The sequence below is a fragment of the Erythrolamprus reginae genome, chromosome 2 (assembly GCF_031021105.1).
Source record: "Erythrolamprus reginae isolate rEryReg1 chromosome 2, rEryReg1.hap1, whole genome shotgun sequence".
Taxonomy (NCBI): domain Eukaryota; kingdom Metazoa; phylum Chordata; class Lepidosauria; order Squamata; family Dipsadidae; genus Erythrolamprus; species Erythrolamprus reginae.
The window spans coordinates 253,083,720-253,111,215 of record NC_091951.1 but is presented as its reverse complement, the minus strand read 5'-3'; the positions used below and the strand labels follow the sequence as shown (position 1 = coordinate 253,111,215).

Genomic DNA, 27,496 nt, shown 5'->3' with positions numbered 1-27,496 from the left:
ATGCAGAAGTATGCTCCAAAGAGGAACAAAATTCTCTGCTGGCAATACCATATGCCCTATTGTGATGTCATGAGATGATCATGTATACTTCACTGTAGGCCTATTGTGAATCACACGCTGGAGGTTAGGCGGTTAATCTGCACACATCACAGAAGTGCATTGGAAAGACAGAATGGAGGCGATTTTGATGAATGTGGAAAGCAGGGTGCTTGTTTGTGCATGTAACTTTTTGGTGCTGAGATTTTGAGAGCACAATAATTTAGAAGCAACCAACAGAATTCTTTCAAAATACGTCCAATTGTCACGTTGTCCTTTCAGTCATGGATGGGAGACGCTCTGTGCGGAGGTATCCAGCTCAAGCAATGCCAGGTTTTCAAGATAACCCTGCTGAGCAAGGTAGCAATCCCAGGGCAACAAGAGGATCGGGCAAGATCCAGTCAAAGAAGTAAGAAGAATGCATGGATTTAGTTACTGTAACATAACGAATACCGTATTTTTGGAGTATAAGACGCACCCTTTTTCCTCCCTAAAAGAGGTTGATAATTAGGGTGCATCTTATACTCTAAATGTAGCTTTTTTACAGCCCTAACTAGCTGCTAACGATCTTCCCAGCTCTTACCTTGCAGGCTCTTTCATTGTTTCTCTCTGTGAAGAATGTTTTCTAAGCCCTAATTCTTTGCAGGGTTTTTTCATTGCTCTAACTTGCTCTCAATAAGTTTATTTCCTGCCCTAACCAGGTACTAACAATGTTCACAGCTCTTACCGGCTTGCAAGCTCTTTCACTGTTATTCCCTGCTAAGAATATTTTACAAGCCCTAAGTCTTTGCAGGGTTTTTTCCATTGCTCTACTTGCTGCGAATGTTTCTTTCCAGGTGCTAATGATGTTCCCAGCTCTTACTGGCTTGCAAGCTCTTTCATTGTTATTCTCTCTGAATAAAGTTTTTTTAAAGCCCTAACGAGGGCTTTAACTATTTTTCTTCACACACACACACACACACACACACACACACACACTGCTCAAAAAAATAAAGGGAATACTCAAATAACACATGTAGATCTGAATGGATGAAATATTCTCATTGAATACTTTGTTCTGTACGAAGTTGAATGTATACAACAGCATGTGAAATTGATTGTCAATCAGTATTGCTTCCTAAGTAGATAGTTTGATTTCACAGAAGTTTGATTTACTTGGAGTTATATTGTGCTGTTTAAGTGTCCCCTTAATTTTTTTGAGCAGTCTATATAAAATGTATGATAGGTCAAATTGGGCTGCAAATAGATGTAGAAGTTTATGAAACTGGGACCTCTTTTGCAAGGGAGAGAGCTATTATTGTTGCAATATACTGTATTTGTCAGTGTTCAACTAGTAGGGATGATATGTTTTATTTATTTTTGTCATTTTAACTCACATCTTTTTGAAAATGTTTTAATTTAGTTTAGCTTCTGTTAATTTTTCCCCTCTTTGGATTTTGTGCTTTAATTATTGAATATTAAAAAGTATTGGGAAAAAGTATAATTTAAATGTACACATCTCCCTTTCATAGTCCACATGAACTCACATGAACACACATGAACAATGAAAACAATACAATGAAATTTTGGGAAAGATGGGTGTAACAATGAGGTTAAAAGGTTTTTCATGCACCTCCCCTGGATCCTGTCTTCATTGCTGCAGGACAGTTACACCATTTTGGGGAAACTGTAGGCTAGAACCAATTTTTAGGAATAGCAAATAGTATTTTAATATGCTTTGTTGACACAATGGATGGAGTGAAGACACTAAGGAACATCATTCTTAGGATAATGCATTGTATTTCAGGCAGCCCCCAATGACAGCTAAAAGCATGAAAAAAGCTTTATTTAGGAGCCGTGGTGGCACAGTGGTTGGAACACAGCATTGCAGGCTCACTCACTGCTCATTGCCAGAAGTTCAAACCTGACCGGTTCAAGGTTAACTCAGCCTTCCATCTTTCCGAGATCGGTAAAATGAGGACCCAGGTGGTTGAGGGCAATATGCTGACTCTTTAAACCACTTAGAGGGGACAGTAAAGCACTATGAAGTGGTATATACGTCTATGTGCTATGGCTCAATGCTAAAGTGTTCGTATTTTTCACGGTAATTAAAAAAGCCGGCACCCCAATATAACAGTACATTTGTAGAGCATTTGCAACTCTTCTTCTTTCAGCTGGTTCCTGCTTAATTCTTCAGGAGGTTGTCCAAGGACATCTACTACCTCATCTAGCCAGATGTCTTCAATTTATGATCAGAGAGAAGACAAGGGGGGTAAGTCTAAGAAACATTTAGGCTTTGGATACCCACTAATGATTAGAGGCCAGGGATTTAAAAAAAAAATCCAGAGAAAATATGTCAGGATTGCATCTTGAATCTTTTTGCTAGTTTAGATCTATGCAGTGTATACAAATCCAGTAAAGTAGGAGTCTCCAACTTTGGCAACTTTAAGCCTAGAGGACTTCAATTCCCACAATTCCCCAGCCATCACTGCTGGCTAGGAAATTTTTGGGAGTTGAAGTCCCCCAGACTTAAAGTTACCAAGGTTGGAGACCCCTGCATAATTCTGCATTTACCCTCATATGTTATCTCTCTTGCAATTGATGCATTCAAGAGGGCCAAGATACAAGAATAGGAAAGAAAACAAACTACTGTACAGATTGTAGAAATGTATATTGATGCAGATGGAAGTCAGATCAGATACTGCAAATCCAGTCTGTCTACAGAAATTATTGATATAGGATGATAGTGATGACTGGATAATGAGAATGGGTTTTCTTCGACAGGAGGAGTCATTGCTGGTGAGAGTTGCTGTAGCCACTCGTCATCTGATTCCACAGCTTCATCTGAAAGTATGCTGAGTATGTAGCAGTTCCACTTTCCTACAGCTTTCCTGAAAATATGGTGCATTTCATAACTAAAGTTATTCAAGCAGAAGTTAGACCAGCCTTTAATCAGGGATGGAAGTTAATCCTCCAAGACAACTTCCAACTTTAGAGTATCATATTGTTTAGTCTTTAAGACATCATCATCATCATCATCATCATCATCATCACAACAACAACAACAATCCTAATAATAATGGAATAATATTTAAGTAGATTGGCAAATACAAACTCTTCTGGAGTTTCTTTCTTATCTACTTGACCCAACAATTGTCCCAAAGGTGCTTTTTTGATAGAATGATAGTAGCAAGTTGCTTCACCTCATCCTTTTCCGGAACACCAGTTCTGTAATACAGAATCTTATGTGTTCATCCAAGCCTATAGTAAGCTCTAAAATGCAGGAATGACCAATTTGAGAATATCCTCACCCATTTTACTCATCTACTGTACATCTTCCTATATGTAGAAAGGGACAGTTCATCTCAGAAAATGTCCACTACTAAGGCTGACCCATTGGATATAATAAATGAGCATTTAACTCTAAAAGTCCATCTGCTTTTAGTAAGATTTAAGAAGGCCTAATCTTCTCTGGATTGAATCTAAGGTCAATAGTACTGATTGGCTATGTTAATATAATGTACAGTTTACCTATAATCTACCTAAGAACGTCTCTACTTACAAACTTTTCTAGATAAGAACCGGGTATTCAATATTTTTTTGCCTCTTCTCAAGAACCTATTCCACTTACAAACCCAAGCCTCCAAAACTGTAACCGGAAAAGGCAGGGAGAAGCCTCTGTGGGGCCCCTCTAGGAATCTCCTGGGACAAAATAGGGCCAGAAAAGGCAGTGAGAAGCCTCTATGGGGCCTCTCTAGGGATCTCCTGGGAGGAAACAGGGCCTCCAGCCTCCCTGTGGTTTCCCCAATCACACGCATTATTTGCTTTTACGTTGATTCCTGTGGGAAAATTGCTTCCTCTTACAAACTTTTCTACTTAAGAACCTGGTCACGGAACGAATTAAGTTCGTAAGTAGAGGTACCACTGTACTGTGTTTCAGATTGAGCCCCTTCCTTGTAAATAATTTTGCATATCAGTAATTTGGAGATACTTATTTGTTAAAATGGGATGAAGATCTAAATCTCAGTGCAACCTACTATTTTATTGTGGAGTTTAATGTTCCACTATTTGCTAAAATAGGGTTTAATTCTGCATCTCAGGCTGTGACATGATGAATCACACATAGCAACAGCATAGATGGTGCATAGAGCAAATAGGGCTAACTGTTGTATTTGCCAAGAGTTTGAATTGTGAATTTACCAATTTTATTTATTTATTTATTTATTGCTAGGAAGGTATTTTGATGAGCCTTGGTGGTGCAGTAGTTGAGGTGCAGTATTGCAACCTACTTCTACTGATCACCGGCTGCCAGCAGTTTGGCAGATCAAATCTCAGTAGGCTCAAGATGGACTCAGCCTTCCATCCTTCCAAGGTGGGAAAAATGAGGATCCAGACTGCTGGGGGCAATATGCTTATTCTCTGTAAACCGCTTAAAGAAGGCTGGAAAGCACTGTGAAGCGGTATATAAGTCTAAATACTATTATCTTAGTCCTCAGGCAGATCAGATGACCAAACAAGTATATTCCCAGTTACTTTATAAACCTTCAGAATCAACACCTTAATTGTTTTGTGAATTGTTCTGTTTCACAGAAACCATATGCTGCATCCCTAGCATTATTGTGTTTTCTTTTATCTGCTGTCTTCGAAAATTCTGCTGCTGTCTTAGGTAAGTAGCAATGTAAAAATGTCCAAAACCTCTTTTGGAATGACATCATAATCAAGACAGCTAACTCTGCATCTAATCGTCTTCTCCATCACAGAAGTTCTACGTTGGGTGGGGTAGAGGTTGAAAATATCATATATTAGATGACATGAAAGATTTTAAATAGGCTAAAGAGGTGTTACCCTAACACATTGGTGACTAACATTTTTATTGTCACTTGCCGAAAGCATACTTGCACACCCATAATGCAATGCGTGTGCGACACCCCCCCAGCCTCGCAATTGCCCATGCAACTCCCCTGCTTACACCCCGCATATGTGCGCACTCCCCCTATGCTCCCCCACTCCCTGCATATGCAAGTGACCCCCTGCCCCTCCACTCCCTGCATGCATTTTTGACCCATGTGTCCGACCCTGCACCTGCATGCACATCCCCATGAATTTAAATATTTAAAAATTAGTTTGTTTATAAATCCATGTTATATATTAAAATAATGTATTATAACTATAAAATATTCAATTATTGTGTTTTAATGGTGCCTTTTATGTACAAATTAATTATCCTTAATTTCTTCCTTCCTTGACTTTAAAAGTAACAGATTCTGCATGGTCCCATTTGCAGTTCCTCTCTCTCTCTTTTCATAGTCCCAAGTCCCTCCCTCTAAATTCAAGTCTACTTCTCTCAGATTCTCCAAACCACATATCTTCTCCAGCCAACGTATTCAGCAATTTCTTTGGTGGTGAAAGTTGTCCACACTGGCTGAGTTGGGAATGGAAATGGGACAACCATTCAGAAACACAAATGAATGAATGAATGAAAGAATGAAAGAATGAATGAATGAATGAATCAGTCAATCAACCAATCAACCAATCAACCAATGAATGAATCAATCAATCCAGCCCAGCCAAGTTGCTGCAACAAAACCTGCCACTGTCAATTCACCATGGCCAACTCACATCAGGACAACTCGCCATGGGACAATTTAACAATTCAATTTTATTATTTAAAATAAATTTTAAAATATTAAATTTTCCATTCTTCAGTGATTCTATTCCACCATTTCTTTGATATTAGTGTAATTCTTGTCCCGCAGTAAATCATCCTATGGAGAGTTGGCCATGTTGAAATAAACCCAGTTGAAACACCCATGGACCTCTTGAATCCTTTGCATAGACTCAAGCTGCCTCTCTCCTCCATTACTTGCAGGAAGAAAGCTTATGTTATGTCTTCCTCTACTTCATAAGTAGTCTTTCTGCTTATCCTCTTGCTGGTTTTCATCAACTCTACTATTTATTTTACTCTTCCATATCTCAAGCAATGTAATAACCAGAGCATTGCCTAGAATTTGATGCTTGACCTGTTTTACATGCAGGCAATTTCCAATTCCATATCTGCATATCCAGTTTGCGAAAGGCCCCTATCTGATACCTAACAATGTTGCTAACACCTTAAGCTGAACTGGTTGAACTCAATAGATGCATCTTCCTAGGTCAGTGCTAGGCAAAGTTGGCTCTTCTATGACATGTGGACTTCAACTCCCAGAATTCCTGAGCTAGTATGACTGGCTCAGGAATTCTGGGAGCTGAAGTTCACAAGTCATAGAAGAGCCAACTTTGTCTACCCCTGGCCTAGGTTTTTCCTCCCTTTCTCATGCAACAGCTAGCATAGCCATAATGTATAGTGTGATACCATTGGCACTAGGGGTTAAGGAAACACCCTGTTTGATGACATCACACCATGCATTGTTTTATGGCAGATATCGAGCAAGGAAAAGAGAGGAGAGAGAAAAAACATGAAGCAGCAGCAACCCTCAAAATGACTTGTTAATAAACCTCTCTGGTTGGGAAAAGAACGAGCAATGCCCTTGAGTGGCCTTCGCCACTATCAAAATTCCCATTCTTATCCTTAGCATTTTTATCCTAAGAATTTTCCCGTCTATTGACTTTTCCTTAATGATCCTACCTTCCTCCACAGAGGCCAAATGGATAACTGTGTGAAATGCTTGATGTTGCTCACCATAGCTGCCTCAGTCATTTATGGTAAGTACTTCCACTTGAGATTTGGAAAAAAACATCTGAATAGCAGGAGGTTCTCATGGATTGAACAAAAAAGGTGCTTGTGTCGACGACCTGAGTGTCAGAAGTCCCAATGTGCCAGATTTTACCCAGAAAAGTTCATGTTTTAACTCACGTCAGGTGGGCAAGGCAGTGGTTAAGGAAGGTTTCCTTATTGCTCATTATCACAACCCACTAATGCTTTTCCGTCACTCTGAGTTTACAAACAAAGTCCCACGAGGAAAGAGGGTGATAAGCAGGGGTGGGGCTACTGCCTGTCTGCAGGGGGGGGGAACGCAGGGGGGTAGCAAAAATGGAGCTCTGCCCCAGAGCACCCAATTTGCATTGAAAGATGATTTAAAGAAAATGCACGGCGTCCTGCATAAGCCACGCCCACAGTGTGGTAGTAAAATTTTGGTAGCCCTTCACTGGAAATAAGTCCAGAGTTCCAGCAACCAAATAATAGCCCAAGAGTCTAAAGTCTGAGAGCTGAGACCAAGCCCAAAATTCAAGGAACAGGATCCAGTGAAGCTGGGAAGAAGCACATCAAAACAAGCAAGTGTTCCCGACAGACACACCTTCTCAAGCATCTGATTCAATCAACCTTCCCCAGCTTTCCTTCTGAGGAAGGACGGGGCTGCTTCCTTGTAAGCAACCTCGCTGATCTCCTCTGTGCCCCTCTCCACTCTGCTCTCCTCATCCGTTCCTTGTCAGAGGCAGTCTAGAGCAGCGGCGGGTTCCACTTACCTGCATACCGATGCGCTGCATGGGCATCCTACTCATTCGGATGGTCATGGATGTGCGCCTGTGCATGCGTCCCCACATGTGATTTTGCTTTTGCGCATGCGCAGGAAACAAAAACTTGCTGAAATCTCCTGAGGGGACGCTCGCTTGCATACAATTTCGGTGATTTTTTGCTTCCACACACGTGGAGAAGCAAAAAATCAATGACATTTCACGCACCTGGGTATCCCCTCGCAGGATTTTTTTAAAAAAAGATGGCGCCAGTCACCAGAATATTGAAGACGGCATCAGAGTGGTTTCACGCAAATTGCGCAATCTAGCGGAATGGAGCTCCGAGGCGTACAGGTAGCAGCCCACCACTGAGAGGCTACCATCTCTGTTGGTCCTGTGCAGCTGCTCTGCTCCTGCAGGAGGATCCCTATCCGGTTGCCCCCCCCCCCTGACTCCCACTGCCAGACGGACTTGGGACTTCCTCATCCTCATCCCCTCGACTTTCCACTCATTTATAGAGGACTATGTCTTCCCTGTTGGACAGTCCCAGCTCCAACTCCTGCTCCTCTGAACCAGGATCCAACTGCAGATTCTTGCAGGATGAATACGCATGGAACTGCACAGCGGAAGTATCCAACCTGCAAACAAGGGCGTGTTATTGTATATCCTATGACCGTTCACCTTTTTCTCAGATACAGATTTTTCTCTCAGTACTGAAAGAGCTTCTGTAAGAGACAATTTGGGTAGGTGGTTGAAGTAAATGAAGGCTGTTTGAATGGTAAGTATCGGTAGAAAAAAGTGAGATTTTAAATGCTCCTTCAGGTAGTGGGAAATGGTTGTGTGTGGTGATATTTTTCTTAGATGCACTTCTATATTACTCTGTGTTTATAAAACTAAAAAGCTTTTCTATTCTTTCAAAAGGAAGGAGAGAACGCGCCCAGTGTTCAATAAAGTTGCCAAATAAACATTTTATAAGAGTTTAAACAGGAATCGGGACTGTCGGTTAATATGGAAAAATCAGAGATTATGTGTTTAAATACAGATCAGAGAGAACAGATAGAAATCAGGAAAGAATCAGGGTTGAAATTAGTACTTAAAAAAATAAAATATTTGGGAATTTGGTTATTGAAAAACCCAGTGAAAATTGAAGACATGAATTATAGATTAATATGGAGGAAAATGTTGAAACAGATGAGGAGCTGGAAAGAGAAAAAGCTAAGGAGACTCGCTAAAATAAGAGCATTAAAAATGATGATAGCTCCCAAAATGATGTACCTTTTTCAGGTGCTGCCGGGGGGGCTATCCGCATGTAAGGTTAAAGAGTGGGACAAAAAACTAAATTATTGGATTGAAGAAGATAAGAGACCAAGAATAAGGAAAAAGTGGTTAATTGCGAATGAAAAAGGGGGGATGGGGAGTTCCATGTTTGGAGCTGTATAGGGAAGCTTTTCAAATGGAAAGGTTAATGGAGTTGCAATTATGTGAAAATAAATGGGTGAAATTGGAAAAACAGATAAACGGGATGAAGAATAGAGAATTAATATTTAGAAAGTGGAAAAGGAGCGACTTAGGTAAATTAATAGGCCCCATGAAAGGGACTATGGAAATTTGGAAAAAATGGCAGGGGAAAATAGGATTATATAAATCTAAACCGTCATCGCTTTATGTAATAAATAGATAAAATGAAACGAATTTAAATAGGGTTATAGGAGAGTTGAAGGGAAGAGGGACAAATAAGATAGAACAGTTATATGAGAAGGATGGCAGGCCAAGTAGAAATCATATAGAATGGTGGTTAGGTAAGGGAAGGTGGCTACAAATTAATGCAATATGTAAATATCTTAATGAAAGGGAGAATAAAGAAGTACTATGGAGGGAGGAGACAGGGTTAGAGAAAATAATAAGAGAAAAAAGTGAGGGGATAAAGGCGCAAGCAACCAATATATATAAATTGCTAGTGCAGTCAAAAGGGGATACGATTGATGGATTGACTAAATGGTGGCAAAATGAGATACAAGTAGAGGTACAAGAGATGGAAAATATAGTAGAAAATATAAGGAAAATTAAAAATACAAGAATCAGGGAAATGAGAAGGAAAATATTACATAAGTGGTATTTTACTCCCGTTCAACTCGCACACTTTCAGCAGAATGTCAGGGGGAATTGTTGGCATGGGTGTCCAGACAAAGGAGTGTTCATGCATATGTTTTGGGAATGCCCGATAGTGCAGGAATTTTGGCAAAAAGTGAAAGAGGATATCAATAGAATGCTAAATATACAATGGACAATCACTTAGGAAATGGCAGTACTAGTAAAAAGCAAGGCAATGGGAGAATTTAGAGAAATAAAAAAAGCAGCAATAGAAAGCGCTCAGGCAGTAATAGTTTTGGGTTGGAAGGATGCGACAAAATGGACAATGCAAAATTGGTATGGGTACGTGATGGACCACATTCAATTTGAAATTATGGAAAAAAGGATAAATTCGGATAATGAAACTGAGTTGGGACAGCTGATGGGATGGTGGGACAAGGTATGACGATATATGATGAGCAGAATCCGAGACCAAGCTACAAGAAATAAATTGGAATCACTCTATAATATGTAAACAGATATATTGCTCTTGGGTTAAGTGGACTATACAAGAAACTCCCCCAATTTGGTGGTGGGGAATGTGTGTGTGTCGGGGTGGTGGGCACAATTCATTATGCACTATTTTATGTTGTGTTGTTAAAAATCAATAAAAATATTGTTTAAAAAAAAAGTTGCCAAATTTCAGTGTAGGTAGGATTAATGTCCTTCTTAAAGAGTTTTGAGAAAAGAGGATAACATGCTAGAGGAACATCTTTCCTAATATTCTGTGTAATTTTAGCAATTTCTTGGACATGAAGCTTCAAGACAAAAGGCATTTGTAGAGTTCATTGTAGAAACTTCCCAGTTTTGTTTGTTTCTTACAGGCACCGTTTACATTGCTTGTCAATACCTGAAATTATCCGATGGCCTGTCATCCAAGGTAAACACCATTGCATGTAAGGGACAGAAAAGGAAGTCATCGAAATAGTTTGGGGGACAGATTGGGGAACTCATAGAGAATTTGAGAATTTGGTCTCAAGACAAAAAGGCTGCCACACACAAAGATCCTTTCTTCAGTAACAATTCTCAATGGAAACAAGCCCTTGCTCGATAATAAGAGGCCATCAAAGATGATGTTCACATTGGGTTTTGAGGCTACCAGAAATGTTGTATCTGGAAAACAGCAAGTGAATTTGTGTATAATCTGTCATGGAAGTGACAGTTAAAATCTGGATTTTATTTTTTAAATATAAAAGAATGGCTCAAGTAGCAAACTTGGCTCCACTACTTTTGTATTCTCCAAAAATAGGTACTCCTTATTTAGTGACTGCAATTGACAAACTACAAGTCCGTTGTTCAGCAAAGCTGTCACTAAGCAAAAAATCACATGACCACAATTCTGCTTATTATTTTACTTCAGCATTCCCTTGCTTTGAAGCAGGGGTGTCACAATCATGGCACAGCTGCATCACACACTGGCCACCCCCACACCCCGGTTTAGTGAAGGGGGGAAAAAGTCACAATACGTCACATAATGACAACATGACAACATGAGTTTGACATCCCTGCTTTACAGCATTAGGATATAACCCCAAACAGTTGTGTGAACCCAAGCATAAGAACATAAGAAGAGCCATGCTGAATCAGGCCAAAGCCCATCGAGTCCAGCATTCTGTGTTACACATTGCCCCCCTAATTGTACATGGGGATCTTGAGCAAAAGGAAAAGGCAAACCCCTCCCTTTCCCTTGACCCCCAACAAATGGTACACAAGGGAATCCTGCCTGCCTCAACCAACATAGAGGCGGCACATGGACATCCATTTCAATAACCACCGATACACTTGGCATCCATGAATCTGTCTAATCTTGCCTTGAAGCTATCAAGGCTGACAGCTGAATTCCATAAACCAACGACCCTCTGGGTGAAGAAATATTTCCCTTGATTTGTCCTCACTTTCTTACCTATGTGCTTTAAGGAGTGCCCCCTTGCCCTAGTATTGTGTAATAGAGAAAAGAATTTTCTCTATCCACCTTTTCTATCCCATGCATGATTTTATACACTTCGATCAAGTCACCCCTTAAACGCCGTCTTTCAAGGCTGAAGGGACCAAGGCATTGCAACCTGGTATCATAAGGGAGGGGCTCCAAGCAGTGTGGAAGGTGTAGGGAGAACTCAATTTATGAAGAACCTGGAGAAAAGGCCAAATCATATGCCCCTTTTCCCCTACTCCCCATCGTTTGAAATGCTTACCCTGGCACTGAGATAATTAGAAAAAATGGGAATGGTGTTTGCATTTACATTCACTGGAAAGAGAGTGAACAGGTACATGATGGGGAATATGCATTGAAAGGAGTGTAGCTGCAGCTTCTTGGGAGGCAAATGCCTTCAGGGGTGAAAGTGACTAGGATTTTGTCAATTCCAGGCAGCAGCTGCTTCCAGGCTGTAATCAACTAATTAACGTTACACAACTGAGCCTGTTAAGTTGTTCTCAGCAGTTTTGGAGTAACCACTGCTACACAAACAAGCAGCTCAGGAAGTGACAGCTTGCTTGGGTTTGATATAGCAATTAAAATGCTGGCTTAGAAACCAGGAGACACTGAGTTCTAGTGCTGCCTTAACCTTGAAAGTCAGCTGGGTGATCTTGGCCCAGTCACACACACTCACCTTAACTCACTTCAGATTGTTATTGTGGGGAAAATAAGAGGAAGAAGGTATTTTGGGATATTTTGTAAAAATATATATATAATGGAAAGTAGGATACAAACAAGCAAACATAAATTAAAATGTATTGGCTCTACCAGAGGGTATGGGATAAGCACAAGGCAATGTGGATAGGTAACCAAATGATGTTGTAAAGATAAATGTGGTTGTTGATTCCAAAGTTAGTTTTTCATCATCTATGTAATGGTAAATTCTCACTATCTGAGGCAATCACTAAATGATAAGATTATAATTTACTGCATAATTCTAGCTGGGTAGGTATGGAATTGAATTTAAGTCAAGAAGCATATACTGTGTGTGTGTGTGTGTGTGTGTGTGTGTGTGTGTGTGTGTGTGTGTGTGTATATATATATATATATATATATATATATATATATATATATATATATATATATATATTCTAAAATGGTCATAAATTAACTACAGTTAACTATGACTGAGGTCCATGTTACAAATTGTTCATATAAAAGTTGAATCATATATGTTTTTTTCCTTCCAACAGGAACTAACAAAAATGTATGAAACTGAGCTGAACAATCTCTGGTAAGGCTATTATACATCCCTCCAAAATATCTTAAAGAAAAAGACTTTACTCATTAATTAAATGCATAAACTGCTTAAATCTATCTCATGACTCTGGGAAATTTACAAAATACAATAGTTAAAAACAAGAATGCACACAAGCTTTTTTTAAAAAAAAAAGTCTAGAAATCGTCACCCAATAAACCAAAACATTGGAAAGAGGCCTCTCCCCCTTCAAACCTAAAATATGAAAGAAAAGTTATGGTTTAAAGGAAAAGAACTGTACAAATCTCGGGGAATGTGGCTTATTGAAATGCAGCCAGGCTTAGAACTACAGGAACTAAGACAGGGCTGCCCAACCTTGGCAAATTTCCAGAATTCCCCAGCCAGGCATGCCTTGGTCTAGGAATGTAAGCCTCAAGCTTCTTTCTTTCTTTCTTTCTTTCTTTCTTTCTTTCTTTCTTTCTTTCTTTCTTTCTTTCTTTCCTTCCTTCCTTCCTTCCTTCCTTCCTTACTTACTTACTTACTTACTTACTTACTTACTTACTTACTTACTTACTTATTTGTTTTTTATTTATTTATTTATTTGTATGCCGCCCCTCTCCGTAGACTCAGGGCGGCTAACAACAGTAATAAAAAACATCATGTAAATCCAATACTAAAAACAACTAAAAACCCCTTATTATAAAACTAAACATCCATACAAACAAACAAACATACCATGCATAAATTATAAAGGCCTAGGGGGAAAGAATGTCTCAATTCCCCCATGGCTGATGACAAAGGTGGGTTTTAAGGAGCTTACGAAAGGCAAGGAGGGTGGGGGCAATTTTAATCTCTGCGGGGAGTTGATTCCAGAGGGTCGGGGCCACCACAGAGAAGGCTTTTCCCCTGGGCCCCGCCAAGCAACATTGTTTCGTTGACGGGACCCGGAGAAGGCCCATTCTGTGGGACCTAACCGGTCACTGGGATTCGTGCGGCAGAATGCGGTCTTGTAGATACCCTAGTCCGGTGTCATGAAGGGCTTTATAGGTAATGACCAACACTTTGAATTGTGACTGGAACTGATCGGCAACCAATGCAGACTGCGGAGTGTTGGTGTTACATGGGCATTTTTGGGAAAGCCCATGATAGCTCTTGCAGCTGCCTTTTGCATGATCTGAAGTTTCCGAACACTTTTCATACGTAGCCCCATGTAGAGAGCATTACAGTAGTCGAGCCTCGAGGTGATGAGGGCATGAGTGACTGTGAGCAGTGACTCCCAGTCCAAATAGGGCCACAACTGGTGCACCAGGCGAACCTGGGCAAATGCCCCCCTCGCCACAGCTGAAAGATGTTTCTCTAATGTGAGCTGTGGATCAAGGAGGACACCCAAGTTGCGGACCCTCTCTGAGGGGGGTCAATATTCCCCCCCAGGGTGATGGACGGACAATTCGAATTGTCTTTGGGAGGCAAAACCCACAGCCACTCCATCTTATCAGGGTTGAGTTTGAGTCGGTTGATACCCATCCAGGCCCCAACAGCCTCCAGGCACCGGCACATCACTTCCACTGCTTCATTGACTGGACATGGGGTGGAGATGTAAAGCTGGGTATCATCAGCGTACTGATGATACCTCACCCCATGCCCTTGGATGATCTCGCCCAGCGGTTTCATGTAGATATTAAATAGCAGGAGGGAGAGGACCGACCCCTGAGGCACCCCACAATGGAGAGACCTCGGGTTCGACCTCTGATCCCCCACTAACACCGACTGCAACCGACCTTATCTCATGTACATTAGGGTTAAAATAATAGGTTGTCCAATCCCATCATTGGCCTACACCAGGGGTAGGCAAAATTGGCTCTTCTATGACTTGTGGACTTCAACTCCCAGAATTCCTCAGCTAGCATGATTGGCTCAGGCATTCTGGGAGTTGAAGTCCACATGTCGTAGAAGAGCCAATTTTGCCTATTCCTGGCCTACACCAATCCCTTTGGAGGCAATCCTAAGACTGAAAACACATTGGAAGTCCTCTCTGGATAAATATGCATTTGCTTTTGGTTAGAGACTACAGTGCAACATTCTTTCACACCCAAGGAGAAAATATTTCAGCTGCAATTCTATCCGCCTTTCTGTGGAAGTAAGTTCCCCTGAATTCAAAAAGATTCATTCCTGACTATATTTAGGGCAGGGCTGTCAAATCCAAGGCCCATGGGCCACATCCGGCCCACGGGACTGCCCTGGAAACAGTAAAGATTAGCTTCTTGGTGCCTCTGCTGCCACCAAGTGATGTTGAGCTGACCATGCCCACTATGGCCACGCCTACCTCCCCCCAAGATCAAACACAACCCTGATGCGCCCCTCAATTAAATTGAGTTTGACATCCCTGGTTTACCGTATTTGGGTCAGGCATGCTTAATATCTCCTTTCTGGATTCTAACATCCTTCAGATTCAGCGGAAATGCCTTAATATCCAGTCTTATGTAACCACAATAATTAGCTGGTGCATTGCAGGTCCAGAAATGGTCTGGAAAACAGTTATGATTACAGTCAGTCCTCAACTTACAACCACAATTGAGCCCAAATGTTTTTGTTGCTAAATGAGACATTTGTTAAGTGAATTTTGCCCCTGTTTACCACTATTTTGCTACGCTGGTTAAGTGAAACTCTGCCTTTCTTAAGTTAATAGCATGGTTATTAAATGAATCTGGCTTCCCTAATTGACTTTGTCTATAAAAAGGTTGCAAAAAGATTATCACAACACTGGGACTCTGCAACCGTCATAAATATGAATCAGTTGCCAAGCATCTGAATCTTTGTCATGTGACCATGGGGAGGCCGCAACCATAGTTCCCTCTAAGCTGAGCAGTGAGCAATCGCTCACTTAAAAATCATCATCAACTCAGAGTTTTCCAAACCTGCCCAGAAGCCGAGAGGGAAAGAGTGAGAGGGAAGGAGAGAGAGAGGAAGAGAGGAAGAGAGAGAAACAGATAGAAAAAAGAGAGGAAGGAAAAGAGAAAGAAAAAGAATGGGAGTAAAGAGGAGAGAAAGAAAATCAAAATCTAGTTTGAAACTAGCTCAACTATTTAAGTGGCATTTTGATATTGATAGAGTTGCCCTATTATGAGCTCACTGTTATAGACACACAGTACAGTATTTTATTTTGAAATTCTCTGAGGCAAAACAGGGTGGGTTTTTTATTTGTTTGTTTGTTTGTTTGTTTGTTTGTTTATTAATTATTTCTGTGCCACCCAGTCCCGAAGGGACTGCCGCTCAGATACTATACTTTTCTGCCCACCCCCCAAAAAAATTAGAGGGAACACTGGCCGCAACAGTCCTAAATGTGAAAAGTGGTCGGAAATCACTTTTTTCAGTGCCACTGTAATTTCAGACTTATTAAATGAATGGTTGTAAGTCAAGGACCAGCTGTATCACACTAGTCTACAGCAAAAATCCAGGCAACACTAGACGGAAGCAACAATAGAACGGGTTTGTATCCTTTTGTTTTGCCATTTAACAGTTTTTCAGAGTTTTGCGTATAATCCTGACACCCATTTCCCCTCCTTTATTACAAGGAAATCGCAACATCTGCTGGAAGATCAATTCCATGAAATTCAGGACCTTAAGAATGAAATGGATCAACTGCATTCTGAGATCAGCAACCTCCAGAAAGGCATTCTGCAGTCCACCAAGCAAATCCTTCAGGAAAGTGACTTACCAGGAGAAGAGAAAGTAGGAAGCTGCAACTAATCTCAGAAATTCTCTGGTTTCGATCTTTCCAGATTATAATTTTCTTTTGCACATCTATTAGCTACCATAGAATGTCATTTTTCCCCCTTTTACAAAACTGAAGTCTGTTAGTTGTTCTCATGGCCAGCCTCTCTCGTACCAAATATGCTTAAAAAATACAATAGGGAAAACATTGAACCACAGTGAGGGCTTCTTTCCTGCTGCAAAATGGTAAATTATAATTTCATACTGGGCACTAGTATTCCATGTTGCATCCAGTTTTGGTCGCCACAATATCAACAAAATGTTGAGAAACAAGGATGGTGCTAATTGGGTATATCTACTCTAATGAAAAGAAGGATTAGGGATGACACAAAAGCAGTGTTCCAATATTTGAAGGACTGCAGAGAGCAGAGAGCATCAACCTGTTTTCCAAAGCACCTGAAGGCAAGACAAGAAACAATGGATGGAAACTAATCAAGGGAAAAAGCGAACAAGAACCAAGGAGAAATTTCCCAACAGGGAGAACAATCAACCAGTGGCATAGTTTGGACAATCCTAGACCTATGGTGGTGAATCTATAGCATCATGCGAGAGGTGGCATGCAGAGCCCTCTCTGTGGGCACGTGCGTCATCACCCCAGCCTAGCTCCATCGCATTTCTTTGTCGGTTTCATTTTCAGGGAAACAAAAGTTTGTGGAACTAAAAAAAAAAATTCACTCAATCAATTCCAACTTCTCATGAAAGGAGAAGATCTCACAAAGTTGGAATTGATTGAGTGATATTTTTTTTTAGTCCCACAAACTTTTGTTTCCCTGAAAATGAAACCGACAAAGAAATGCGATGGAGCTAGGCTGGGGCAATGACGCACATGCCCACAGAGAGGGCTCTGCATGCCACCTCTCGCATGATGCTATAGATTCACCACCATAGCTCAGGTGTTTCCCAATGGAGGAGATGGGGTCCTCCTCCTCCTGAAATTCATTACGACACAGAGCCGCAATGCAACCCTGGATCGTCTAGGCCAGGGGTAGGCAAAGTTGGCTCTTTTATGACATGTGGACTTCAACTCCCAGAATTCCTGAGCTAGCATGATCGGCTCAGGAATTCTGGGAGTTGAAGTAAAAAAGTCATAGAAGAGACAACTTTGCCTACCCCTGGTCTAGGCTCCTTCTGGCCTCAGTTGCTTTTCCTGCAGAGCTGCCTGTGTTGGGGTGCCATGCCTCCCTGCCAGCCAGCTGAAATTCGGTGCACTGCTCCTAGGCTCATCAGCCTCCAGATTCCCACCACCCAGCACCAGTTTTGGAGGGGTGGGGTGGAGAAACAGATGAAGGCAATGAGAGAGAGAGGGAGGGAAGGAGAGAGAGAAACAGAGGGATGGAAACAGGGTGAGAAAGAGAGAAGCAAAGGCAGAGAGAGAGAGAGGGAGGGAAAGAGGAAGAGAAAGAAAAAGGCAGAGAGGAAGGGAAAGGGGAAGAGAGGCAAGGAAAGAGAGAGAGAAACAGAAAGGGAAGGAGAAAAAGAGAAATGATATTACAAAAGTTTTTATTGTTATTGAGCATAATATTTCAAAAGCAGAAAAAATGAAGGGGCATAAAAGTGCATTTATCACATTTTTCATAGAACAATTAGCTGAACTCTTCCTTTATCATTATTTTAGGTAGTAAAACCTCAGTATTCAGTTAAATTGCCTTGTTGGCACTTTGCGACAAGTAAGTGGGTTTTGGCTTCCAGTCTCTAAAAGGTTCGCCACCACTGCCCTAGTCATAGGTTTCCCACTGTTCATGATAGAGATGCTTATAATAAAAGTTGTTCTAGTATGTTTTAAGTCTTTATGGTGAAGACAAAACAATTACTGCTTTTGGAGAGTTGAGTGGTATAGAAATTAAATAAAATAGTAAATTATGGGATTATCCTTTACCAAAAGTTTAAAGGAAATTTGTATATCTCCAACCTACTACATGAGATAGTCTGTTTGAATTGATTGATGACTCTAAGAATTATTAAATCTACCTCTCCTTTCTACATACTTTTCTTCTCCACAAAAGTTCCAGCCTTTATGTCTAAAAACCATGAGCATTGCATAGAGATTTCTGCACAGATATAAATTTTTGTCTTTTGACATTAGCCCCCAAATGCCTGTGTCCCAGGGCTGGCTATAGTGTATGCTTCATAGACATCATCTTTTCACATAATTAACTGACAGATGAAAACATCTTAATGCTATCTAAAAGAATCGTGGTACACACTGTTTTAAGCACCACCAACCATTCTTCCTTAGCTAAAATCTGATAGAAAAATATTATTAGATACCAGTTAATATTCCTTTATGGGCTATTCATTTGGGCACATTTATTTCCTGTCTTTACTCAGCAAACTTGAGAAACAAACCATTTGCCGAGTTGGCAAATTTTGGCTTTTTTGACATGATGCTTTATTGTCCATATTTGTGTATCTGTTGTTAACAGTTGGAATTAAGTCTATGGTTCTATTCATAACTTACGATGTATAACGTATGTAACTGATATTTGTATAAATCATTTCCCTGGTGTATTTTTCTTCTCCTTTGCAGGAAATGATTGATATGCTCAATTTGGCTTTTAAGAAGATTTTTGAAGACGATATACAGAAGGCTGACTGGGCTCAAAAGTCAATAGGTAATGTCCTGAAAGATGGAGTGACTTTGGTTTTGCAACTCACAGCCAGGAGTGTCTTTGCATAAACTGCGAGTTGTGCAGTAGTTAAACCCAGTTCTGGATCTTGAGAACCTGGTTGCCCTTGAGAAGTATCTGAAAGCTTCGATTGATTTAAATGTTTAATGGGCATCACATTTGAATCCCTGAACTGAAGCTTGGGGGGAAAAAATAAGAAAGTGGTTTAAAATCATATCTGACAGATTTTTCTCTTTCTACACTAAACTCTACAAAAGATGAATTACTATTGGATAATTACAGTATAAATGAGTGAATTTATTTTCTGATGAAAAGTTTCTTTATACTTTATTCTGTGCTTATTCTAGCCTTTATAAAAGTATCATCTATCTACATGGAGACTACGCGGGAACTAATATTGGGAAATTACATGTGAATGAATGTAATTTCTGATAAGAAATCTCTTTATATTTTACCCTACTAATTCTAGACTTTAAAAAACATGTGTCACAAGAAAATACATCTAAATGGTCACTAGAAATAGAAAACAACTTGAGGTTACATAATCATCTGTCTGTCTGTCTAGGAGCCACGATTGATAAAGACAGGACATCTAAGTCTTTCGATTTTTTACACCAGGAAAACTGTTGGTTTCCATTTATCGCTTCAGCCAACCCTCCTGAAACTATTTTACAGGTGCAGTATTTCTATCATTGCTATTAGTTAATTAAGAAGAATAGTACAATTTCTCAGCTAGAAAAATAGTACTGCCCCGAGTCCAGTTTCTATCTCATAACTATATACATGTCATTATTTTCTTCTGAATGTTTTCTTTAACTTCTCAATCTAGCCTACACTATAGCCCTTGGATTTCCTAGAGATCTTGTATTCCAGATCAAAATGTTGATAAAATCTGACTTCATTTAATTTTAAGGAAAGCTCAGTGCTTTCCTTAAAATTAAAGGATGCACATATTTGTGAATGGCTCTGCAAACTTTTTCTGCAGTTCTTCAGGGCCTGTTTTGTTCTGACTTGAAAATCTAACTGTTGCTTTTAATTGCATTAAACTAAGGCAGAGTTCAGAAGTTACAATAATATGATTTCGGTTGGTTTAGAGCAGGGAGAGGGAGGGTGAAGAACTACCAAATTTTTTACTACCACACTGTGGGCGTGGTTTATGCAGGACGCGCTACATTTTCTTTCAACATCTTTCAGTGCAAATTGGGTGCTCTAGGGTGGAGTTCCAATTTCGCTACTCCACTGCGTCCCCTCCCATCCGGGCAGTAGCCCAACCCTGGGGAAGGATGCACAAAACTCTCCAGCTCAAAAACAGAATATTCCAGAGAAGAACAAAATCTTCTCCTTTGTATGTTGTTTCTGAATGTATATCTGGAATAGTTTGTGAAGTTCTGAGTTGCTGTATTTAAGAAGATTTTAAATGATGGCAAAAGCTGTGATGACGCAGTAGTTAGAATGCAGGATTGCAGGGTAACTGCTCACTGCCAGAAATTCAATCCTGACCAGTTTAAAGTTGATTCAGTTTTCCTTCTTTCTGAAGTCGGTAAAATTGGGGGCTGCTAATGTTGTAAACATCTCAGAGAGTGCTGTAAAGCACGGTGGAATGGTATATAAATCTAAGTACTATTACTATTGCTATAGTGTAGACTGTTTCTCCTTATTTATGCTTTCTGGACGTTGGAAAGCAAAAGGAGAATTCTCTCCCATTTCTATAGAAGTCTTCATTATTGGGCTTCAGAATGGAAGAAAATGGCCCCTTGTATATTGCTGAAGCATTGGCTGCTGGTGATAAATGCTTGGTGATAAATACACACACACACACACACTTCAAAAAGATAAAGGGAACACTTAACACAATATAACTCCAAGTAAATCAAACTTCTGTGTAATCAAACTGTCCACTTGGGAAGCAACACTGATTGACAATCTATTTCACATGCTGTTGTGCACATTCAACTTTGTACAGAATAAAGTATTCAATGAGAATATTTCATTCATTCAGATCTAGGATGTGTTATTTGAGTGTTCCCTTTATTTTTTTTGAGCAATACACACACACGTTTATTAGTAAGGAGTATGCATAAGCACACTATTGTGCCTACCATCCCTGTCTTATTGTCCTATTTGCTTGTACCTACTTTACTTATCTTTGTGTTTATATCAATACGTACCTGCTATTACTTACACGTTTTGATAAACAAACGCATAAATTTAAAAAATAAAATAAATCTGCCAACCTTCTGGGAATATTTCTTGAATCCCATCCATCCCCTTTCTCTGTTCTTTTCACCTTGTACTCTCCTCACTTTATGTAATCCTTTTTCCCAGTTCGTCATCCATTCCCTTCATTTCTAGAGGGATAAAAATAAAAATGTTGGAGATCCTGATCCTTTCTTGCCCATCCTCTTCACTACTCCCCTCAATGAGATTAAAAGGCAGATAGACAGAAAGAGAATGAGAAAGAGGGAATGCCTCATTTACAACGGAAGAATGAGGGAAGAATGACATTTTCCTGGTTGCAAATGATTGGAAAATTTACACTAGTTGGGATATTATTCTGGTTTAATTACAAAACTCTATTTACCCACTAATAGTTTACTTTGCTGGTGTATCTGACCTCTTAATAAGCCAGAGAAAACACAGATTAGAGGTCAGAAGTAATTTTGTCACACATTCACAATAAAGTTCACCCTACTCGTGGAGAAATCCCAGTAATTATTGTACTCACACATCAAATCAATCTGCAGGACCTGAATTCATTTTTTTTAATTGATTTTTAACAATTTTAAGATACCCACAACATAAAACAAGTGTATAGTGAAAAGTGCCCACCACCCAACAAGCATACATACCCCACCATCAAATTGGGGGTGTTTCTTGTATAAACCATTTTAACCCCAGAGCAATGTATCTATTTACATATTATAGAGTGATTCCAATTTTGAGCATTTTATTTATGTGAATGGTCTCCTGTTTGTAGCCGGATGTTTACCCTGGAAACTGCTGGGCATTCTCAGGATCTGAAGGCCAAGTCGTAATTAAGCTGCCTGAAAAAGTCCGACTGACAGCCGTTACAGTTCAGCACATCTCTAAATCAGTAGCTTTTTCGGAAGGAATCACAAGCGCCTTAAAAGATTTTTTGGTTTATGTAAGTACAATACTGTTTTAACTTATCTTATATCTTTCCTCTAACTCCAATTTAGGAAGCACCAAGGCTACTATGCCCTTGATATTGAGCTGAAATAGGATATGGAGCCATTCTGGTATCGAGGTTAAGATGAAGGATTAGAAATCAGTGCTCCGAGTTCTATTTCTCCCTTTAGTATAAAAGCCAGCAGAGTTTAGGCCAGTCATTCTCCCTCAGACCAATTCATCTCTCAAAGTTCTTGGGGGAAAATGGGAGGTGGCAGCATTATGAACATATAGCAATGAGCTGCCAAAATGTTTACTGCCACACTGTGGGCATGGTTTATTTTGTGGGTGTGGCTTGCCTGCCATGTGACCAGGTGGGAGTAGCTTGACAATCATGTGACCAGGGTGGCTTAAAGGTCACCGGGGTGGCTTAAAGGTCATGTGACTGGGTGGTAGTGTCTTGACGACTCTTTTTCAGTTGATTTGTGTTCAGTTCTGGAGACCTCACCTACAAAAAGATATTGACAAAATTGAACGGGTCCAAAGACGGGCTACAAGAATGGTGGAAGGTCTTAAGCATAAAACGTATCAGGAAAGACTTAATGAACTCAATCTGTATAGTCTGGAGGACAGAAGGAAAAGGGGGGACATAATCGAAACATTTAAATATATTAAAGGGTTAAATAAGGTTCAGGGGGGAAGTGTTTTTAATAGGAAAGTGAACACAAGAACAAGGGGACACAATCTGAAGTTAGTTGGGGGAAAGATCAAAAGCAACATGAGAAAATATTATTTTACTGAAAGAGTAGTAGATCCTTGGAACAAACTTCCAGCAGACGTGGTAGATAAATCCACAGTAACTGAATTTAAACATGCCTGGGATAAACATATATCCATCCTAAGATAAAATACAGAAAATAGTATAAGGGCAGACTAGATGGACCATGAGGTCTTTTTCTGCCGTCAGACTTCTATGTTTCTATGTTTCTATGATTAAGTCACGTTATTTGAATAGCCACCAAAAGGACAAATGATAGACAGCATTATTTGTTGAGGAGCACAGTAACATTTTAAGGTTTTGTACTAAACCCATAAGGTTCAGTATGATAACAGATTAAGCAAGTAGCTCAATTTTCTTTAATTGCTATAAAAGTTAAGATCTAGATAATGATTAAAATGATTAAAGTGTTTATGGGTAAAACATACTATTTAATTATTTCCTATTTTAAAAGCAATTAAGGATCATACTAAGGTACTAGAGAAGGAAGGACAATAAAAAAATTATTAAGTATTCTATAAATAGTGCATGAACTTACAACTCCCACTGTGTCCCCCTCCCATGGGGGCCGCAGCCCATTATTGTGTACAGATCTTAAATTGTAACAAATAAAAGTAAGATACAAATTTAAGAAAAATATTAATCAATACCTTAATTTGTGATATGCAAGCTATTGCTCCCTTCAAAAAGCTCCTTTTGAAGGGATTGGTACATAATACACTGCCAGGTTCTCTGGACTGGTAACTTATCAGTAGAGGCTGGATAAACTAGCAATATTTGGAGTAATGAGCTAAATGGCCATTCCCCTTGTAGAATTCTAAGACAAGCAATTATATCTGCCCAACTCTATCAGCTTCCACCCTAAGTAGTCTATTAATTTCTCTTATCCAATGACATGGCCTCACCTTCCCTGGTGTCTTTAATTCAGAAAATGACTAACAATTTCTTTGCTGCTTCCCATATGAATTCATTTAAAGACTGTCCCTTTCCCTACTCCATAGGATACTTCCATAAGGTCCCATAATCTGGGACATTTCCTGCCTTCACTACAACCCCTGTACAGGATAGTGATTTGGAATACAATATGTGGGAGGAGGAGGATGAAATGGACAAAACCTTTGCCTGCTACTTCCAGGGAAAGTCAGAGTCCAGATCAGTACACCAGAGTTGCTGAAAATTAGCAGCATAGCTTTCTGACATAAGCCCTAACATAGGCATCTTAACATTCCTATATCTTCTCTTCTACTCTTTCTTAGATATATTTTACTATGAGTATATCCTCTATATAACCTACATCATGTATTTTACTAAGTGTATACCCACTAAAACCCTCATTGTGTAGTGGACAAAATCAATCAATCAATAAATAAAATAAACATGTTAAAAATAATCTGGCAATAACCAGGGTGAAAAATCACACCACTCTCCGTAGCTCTCTGCCCGTTTCTAATAAAATAATTCTGCTCACCATTAAAAGATTGCCTGCTTGTCAAGACTCAAAATTCCTTTTTTTTTTTTTTGGTTTCTGCATTGACCTGACTTTGTTGGCCAAGAACTGCTTCCAGGTTGTCCTTCAGGGCTGCTGCAGCATTCAACTCTTCTACACTGATTCCCTCCTTTTAATTTTAGGGGCTAAATGATGAAACAAAAGAGGAGATCCTGCTGGGAACATTCAAGTATGATAATGAGAAGGAATTAATTCAGACATTCCAACTGAAGGTAAACTAGAAATGGGAGAAGTGGGGTAGAGGTAAAACTAAAGTAGGATAGAGTAAAACCGAAGGGGCTGTGTCAGAGGGAGTTGTTTTGAAAGAATCTCTCCAATTTCTGCCCCATCTACTAAAAATCAGACAACTTTTAATTCAGTACTTTAAGGAGTGGATTAGGCCAGAGCTGGAAAACCAGAGCTCCTCCTGAGGAAATATAGTTTAGATCAGTGATTTTCAACCTTTTTTGTGCCATGGCACATTTTTTACATTTGCAAAATCCTGGCGCAAACCACCAACCAAAATGACCCTCTAACACAGTACATATTATATATATAGTTAATACAGTGATCCCTCGAGTTTCGCGATCTCGATCTTTGCGAAACGCTATATCGCGATTTTTCCACCCAATGACGTCACTCCCTTCCTTTCTCATCTTTCTTTCTCTCTCTCTTTCTCTATCTTGCTTCTTCCTCTCTCACACTCTCTTCTTCCCTCTCTCATCTCTTTCTTTCCTTCTCTCTCTTTCTCTATCTCTCCCCCTCTTGCTCTCGAGCGGCGGGCAGCACCCAGGGAAGGTTCCTTCGGCTGCCCAGCAGCTGATCTGCTCAGCAGCGCAGTAGCAGCGAGGAGCCGAAGATGGGGTTTCCCTTTGCGTGGGCAACTCCCAGAATTCCCCGCCGCCCACGCAAAGGGGAAACCCCGATCGTGCACCAAGCGGCAGACAAGTGGCGGCCGGACAAGCGGCGGGCGGAAAAGCGGCGGGCGGAAAAGCGGCGGGCGGAAAAGCGGCGGGCGGAAAAGCGGCAGGCGGAAAAGCGGCGGGCGGAAAAGCGGCGGAGAAGCGGCGGGCGGACAAGCGGCGGGCGGACAAGCGGCGGGCAGACAAGCGGCGGGCGGACAAGCGGCGGGCGGACAAGCGGCTGGCGGACAAGCGGCGGACAAGCGGCGGGCAGAAAAGCGGCGGGCAGGCGGGCAGGCAGGCGGCTCCTCAGCTGCTGGGCGGCGGAAGGAACCTTCCCTGGGTCTTCCCAGGTGCGGAAGTAAAAACACCATCTGCGCATGCGCGGCCATGGAAAAAGGGGCGCACATGCGCAGATGGTGTTTTTACTTCCGCACCACTACATCCCGAAAAATCGATTATCGCGAGGGGTCTTGGAACGGAACCCTTGCGATAATAGAGGGATCACTGTAATATAGTTCAAATATCTATATACACCATCAGGATAGACATAACCAGCTGAGGCTTCATCTAGTGGTGGCAACATTTACCTCCAGTTCTGACCAGGATTAAAAATCGGGACCATGGGGAGGAGTAGCAGCTTCAACTACTCACTGCAGCCACACGATGACAAGTGTGCGGCAGCCCGAGCGGGGACCTTCCTGGGTGTGGATGAGAGGCGGCCTGCTCTTGGTTCATCGCTAGTGGTCAGGATGAATCCTAGAATGTGATTGGTCAGTGAGCATTCTCTGTGCCTCCACTCTTCCTGTTGCTGATAGCTGAAGGGATTGTTTATATTCGGATGGAGGTGGCTGGCGGCCGGCCGGATAAATGGCCTCCGCGGGCCATAGTTTGGGGACCCATGTTTAATTTCCCCACGGAACACCTGACCATGTCTCACGGCACAGTAGTGTGCCGCGGCACACTGGTTGAAAAACACTGGTTTAGATAATCTTTGGCACTATAAAGATAGTCCCCGACTTACAGCAGTTGACTTAATGGCTGTTCAAAGTTTCAGTAGCATTGAAGAAAGTGATTTATGACCATTTTTTCACACGTGTAACCATTGCAGCACCCCTATTTGTACACTTGACACCTGACTCACAATTTGGACAGCTGCAGTGTCTCGGGGTCCATGTGATTAACTTTTGCAACCTTCTGACAAGAAAAGTCAATGGGGAAACCAGATTCACGTAACAATTTGTTAAGTAACAATGTGTTTCTAGTTAAACAAATGTGGCAAGAAAAGTCGTAAAATGGGGCAAAACTCACTTAGCAAAGGTCTCACTCAACAACATAAATTTTGAGCTCAATTGGGGTCATATGTTGAACTCTATCTATATTGATGGGAGCTAATGGGACATAGCAAAACAAAAAACAAAAAAAATCCCACCACAAATCTTCTTTCTGATGAATAACAATCCCAAAGCAGTTATATCAGCATTTGGGAAACAGGTCTACAGATTTATTTTATTTATTTATTTGATTTTTATGCCGCCCTTCTCCTTAGACTCAGGGCAGCTTACAACATATTAGCAATAGCACTTTTTTAACAGAGCCAGCATATTGCCCCCATAATCCAGGTCCTCCTTTTACCCACCTTGGAAGGATGGAAGCCTGAGTCAACCTTGAGCCGGTGATGTGATTTGAACCGCTGACCTACAGATCTACAGTCAGCTTCAGTGGCCTGCAGTACAGCATTCTACCTGCTGCGCCACCCCGGCTCTTGTATATAGATATACAGTATAGGCTTTGCACTCTTCTATTAAACCGATAGAGCCATTCAAGAGGATGACTTCATCTCGATTGCTTTTTATTATGATTGTTCTTTTCCCTCATCTACATTTCAGAATGAACAAGAGAAGGCATTCCAGTATGTAAAAATCAAAGTGGAGAGCAACTGGGGAAATCCAGAGTACACGTGCATTTATCGAACCAGGATGCATGGAAGGATGGCCAATATAAACCATTTGGCCAAGAAAGTGGATGAAATCTAA

The 27,496-nt window shown here is 40.7% G+C and overlaps 1 protein-coding gene across 1 annotated transcript; it reads left to right on the top strand.

The window, feature by feature from the left end:
• Positions 1 to 320: 320 nt before the first annotated feature.
• LOC139158914 (SUN domain-containing protein 3-like) lies at positions 321 to 27,496 on the top strand. Its single transcript, XM_070736251.1, has 13 exons — positions 321 to 445; positions 2,190 to 2,287; positions 2,800 to 2,874; positions 4,606 to 4,681; positions 6,653 to 6,717; positions 10,422 to 10,477; positions 12,763 to 12,803; positions 16,340 to 16,496; positions 19,066 to 19,150; positions 19,731 to 19,840; positions 22,143 to 22,310; positions 24,702 to 24,791; positions 27,350 to 27,496. The coding sequence occupies exons 1-13, from the start codon at positions 321 to 323 to the stop codon at positions 27,494 to 27,496; spliced, it is 1,293 nt and encodes a 430-aa protein (XP_070592352.1).

Bases quoted from the DNA above. Each gene is read 5' to 3' on its own strand.
- LOC139158914 (XM_070736251.1), top strand. From the start codon at position 321: ATGGATGGGAGACGCTCTGTGCGGAGGTATCCAGCTCAAGCAATGCCA. The intron at 446-2,189 runs GTAAGAAGAATG...TTCTTCTTTCAG, and splicing joins GGCAAGATCCAGTCAAAGAA to CTGGTTCCTGCTTAATTCTT. The intron at 4,682-6,652 runs GTAAGTAGCAAT...CTTCCTCCACAG, and splicing joins AAATTCTGCTGCTGTCTTAG to AGGCCAAATGGATAACTGTG.